This window comes from Atta cephalotes (genome assembly GCF_000143395.1).
Source record: "Atta cephalotes unplaced genomic scaffold scaffold00270, whole genome shotgun sequence".
Taxonomy (NCBI): Eukaryota; Metazoa; Arthropoda; class Insecta; order Hymenoptera; family Formicidae; genus Atta; species Atta cephalotes.
In genome coordinates, this window is record NW_012130334.1 from 1 (window position 1) to 3,972 (window position 3,972).

The 3,972-nt window shown below is 26.8% G+C and overlaps 1 protein-coding gene across 1 annotated transcript; it reads right to left on the reverse strand.

The window, feature by feature from the left end:
* Positions 1-302: 302 nt before the first annotated feature.
* Positions 303-1,784, reverse strand: LOC105625194 (fatty acid synthase-like; the record flags this gene model as incomplete). The annotated part of the gene is made up of 2 exons (XM_012206535.1): positions 303-754; positions 1,553-1,784. Coding segments are annotated over 2 exons (684 nt in total), but the record flags the coding sequence as incomplete, so codon positions are not given.
* Positions 1,785-3,972: the final 2,188 nt, after the last annotated feature.

The window sequence follows — 3,972 nt, forward strand, 5'->3', positions numbered from 1 at the left end:
GATGAGCCTCAGCCGCAGATTTCTTCATATTGAAGACAAAAAATTAAAACCTCCCACAAATGACGAGAATTTGGCTCGTAAACTAATATTTTCAATCGAGAATAACTTTATGATGCAGACACAAATCGACTAATGTTTCTATGGGGTTATGTTGACAGATGCCCAAGTTTATTGTATGATGTTTATGATCTATTTATTTCGATCACCACTTACCGCTAAAGCCATCTATAGGAAAGCGGCGGAAGCAAAGTTGTACACCTAATATATATGTGTATAATTATGTGAAATAAAAGCAGGTTTTATTAATAGAATATGAAAATGGAAATTTGTTTTACCTTAGCGATCTGATTGAAGCCACTCGCAGATTCAGTATGACCAAGATTAGATTTTACAGAGCCGATCATTAATGGAGTTTCTCTATTTGTACAAAAAACATTATAGATAGCATTAATTTCTGGAGGATCGCCAGCTATCGTAGCAGTACCATGTGCTTCGACATAATCCAAATAAGATGTTGGTATTTTACACTCTTCGTAAAATTCCTTTAGTAAGGTATATTGCATTTGTGATGAAGGATATGTTATTCCTTCTTCTTTATAACCATCATTATTTAATTTTATATGGGGACATATGGCATAAATCCTCTTTGCATTTTTCGCCTTTTGAAGATATATCACTGCCACCGTTTCGCCACGCGCATAACCGTTAGCAGTGCTATCAAATGGTCTGCAATAACCAGTTGGTGACAAGACGCCTAAAAGATATAAAATGCTTTATTTAATATATGCATATTTAATTTATGTACAATGGATATTTAATCCGTGTACCTCATACTTAAAAAATTATCGATTTCGTCTCTGATAATGTAAAGTAGAGGAAACTGGGGCTAGTTGTCACAGTTTTTGATTAATAATTTTTAGAAAAAAGTGGATGCTTCATTTGGAAATATTATACACGTTATGATATACCAACATCCTTTAGATATTAAAAAAAATATTACTCATAAATTTATCATATCGTAGCCATTTTTAATAAAAGAGATTGTATTCACAAACTTTGTCAGGGTAATGATTAATTAATTAGTAAATATTTTCTATGTCATTTTCTATGAATATATACATATAATACATATAATACAGGGTGATTAATAATGCCAAAAATTTCTCAGACAACAAAATAAATTATAAGAAAAATTTACTGATTAATTTTATTTTCTTAAAACTTGCTATAAATAATATATACAATGTTTGTGGTGCAAATCATTTTACACAAACTAATATCATATCAGCGATCTACAGTAAAAAAAAGAAATTTTTCTGCTATGTCCTGTTCGAGTTATGAGCATTTTGACAATCTACTCGTACTATAACTAGCCCTGGTCTCCTCTACAAGTAATGTAAGCATGTTTTTTTTTCAAAATTATATAGTTGTAGTTTATTTTATTTTTTGTAAATTAGGAAAATAGATTAAATGGTTTTTAAATGTGCATATTGCATTATTAGATTATTAAATTTTAATAAAATGCAAAAAATAATTATTATATTGGAAATACCAAGTCGAGTGAATTGCAGGTTTACAATGGGAGCAAAACATAAATTTGCTGTTCCAATTATCGCGTCTTCACATTTTCCTGACATAATATAATCATAACCAACGGCCATAGCATGAAAGCTTGAACTGCATGCTGTATCGATGGTACAAGATGGTCCTTTCAGGTCCAAGAAATATGAAATCATATTTGCCGTCGCAGATTTATGGCATCCAATAATATTCTGACCATTTATCTGTAATAATTGCAGTACATTTGGCGTACAATTTTCACATGTAAATAAAAGATTAAAGTAGTAAAAAAAGATTACAGAATCTATTTGAGAAAGTTCATTTGCTTATAAATCGATTGCCTACAGCATTATTTACCTATACCTCATTTGCTTACAGATCGATTACTACATGTATTATTGCCTATAGTTCGATTGCCTACATGCTTTTGCACAAAAATATAAAATTTAAAAACGAAGATATATTTATACATATTGTTGCTTATAAGCCTTTACTGCTTTAAAAACACAAATTCTCTGTTTCAAATTACAAATTTTTTACTTTAAAATATAAATTTTTTACTTTAAAAATTATTGTATTTGAAATCATTATTTAATTAGAAGAGAGGAGTAATAATTGTATTCATAGAATAATTGTATTCATAGAATATTTATGACGGTTATTATTTTAATTATGTAACTTATATAAGCGTATTGTAAAATAGGTTCGATTATTATGTGTATTTAACATTGAGAATGTTCTAGTGATAAAGGATGAAATATTTGTTTAATTATATATTTGATTTTTAAAAATTAGTAAACATTACCAATTAACAATTAACATTGGCTCTCAGCTTTTTCTACTAAATAGATTCTATAATCCCTTTCTACTATTTTTATATGTAACATTCATTACGTATATATATTTTATATCAAGATACTTTCACATGATTTATGTGATTAAATCATATATTGTACAGCACATTACAAAAAAATTTCTTATTGAAGTTGAACATATGAAATAGATGCCTGAAACGTCAAGTTACAATTTCTAATGATTATTTATATTCTAATCGGTACAAAATGGAAAATATTATAGTTATGTATATATCATAGATAATTATATTTTACATTTTGATGGTCGGACTCACATATAAGTGAGATCGTTGAGCCAACGGTTATCAGCTGAACTAACATGCGTGAGTTTATTAAGTCAGCGATTATAAACTGAATTCACGTGTACGTAATATAGTTAATAAAGGGAATGTTGGAGTGATAGCCGAACTTGATTGAAGTCGATATTAGAGATTTTCATTTTCAATGTATAAGATGCTTACGCTCTTTGAGTTAACATTATGTAGAAAATTGGATCGATAATTATCGATCCAATATTTTTATTCCGTTTCCTGCATTACATCTTAGTTCAGAGACAAAAATATATATTAGATTCGGTTTTACAAATATAAGATTTACTTTAATTTTGGAAAATTTTTCAATTTTAGAATTGAAAAAAAATGAACCAGGATTAAAGTTAATCTTACATTGTGGAGGCAATTTTGGATAATATGTATTATTAATAAATTAATGTGACATTGTACATACATACATGATATAATTCTTTTTGTTTTATCTAATAAAAAGAGATAAAAGTTATACACAGATATTATTGATTGTTGACTTATACGAGGATGTAAGTTCGAAAAGTTCTCGGCTTGATACAAAAATGATCCCATAAATATCAAATTGCTATAATTTTAGAAAATTTTGATCCTTCACTGTTAAAATTTTCAGATAGAAAATTGTGTTCATTAGTTCATTTCTTTGTTTTGGTCGTGTCAAGCAACCAACTTTTGGTTTCATCATGACAATGTATCCACCCTTACGGAAAAATGTTATCTCCTATTTCAAAGTAATTATCAAAATTAGTTTACTATGAAATTTTGATGGTAATTATCAACAAATTATAATAAACTATGAACTGTTAATAGTTATTACTTGATAATAAATATCATTATGTTGATAATAAAGTATGAGTCAGAATGATAATATTAGCAACAATTGGTAACTACAAATCTCTTCATAGTTCCTATGAAATTTTGATAATTACTATCTTATACATAATAATAACTATAAAACACTCGAGAAAAAATGTTTTATATAAATGTTTTATATAAAATTTTATATAATCGATATATATTATAAATTACATATTTTATATGCAATTATATATAATTATACATATTTATATGTATAATAGTATATATATAATTTTATATATTTATATATATATAATTTTATATAATTAGATATACAGAGTGTATCTAGAAATAATCGCCAAATATTTCATGAGCAGGTAGAGTGAACTAAACTGAGTCGAAAAGTCCTCTACCATTTTGTAAATTTCTCCAATAATTAATAAGATATTATCCTTAAA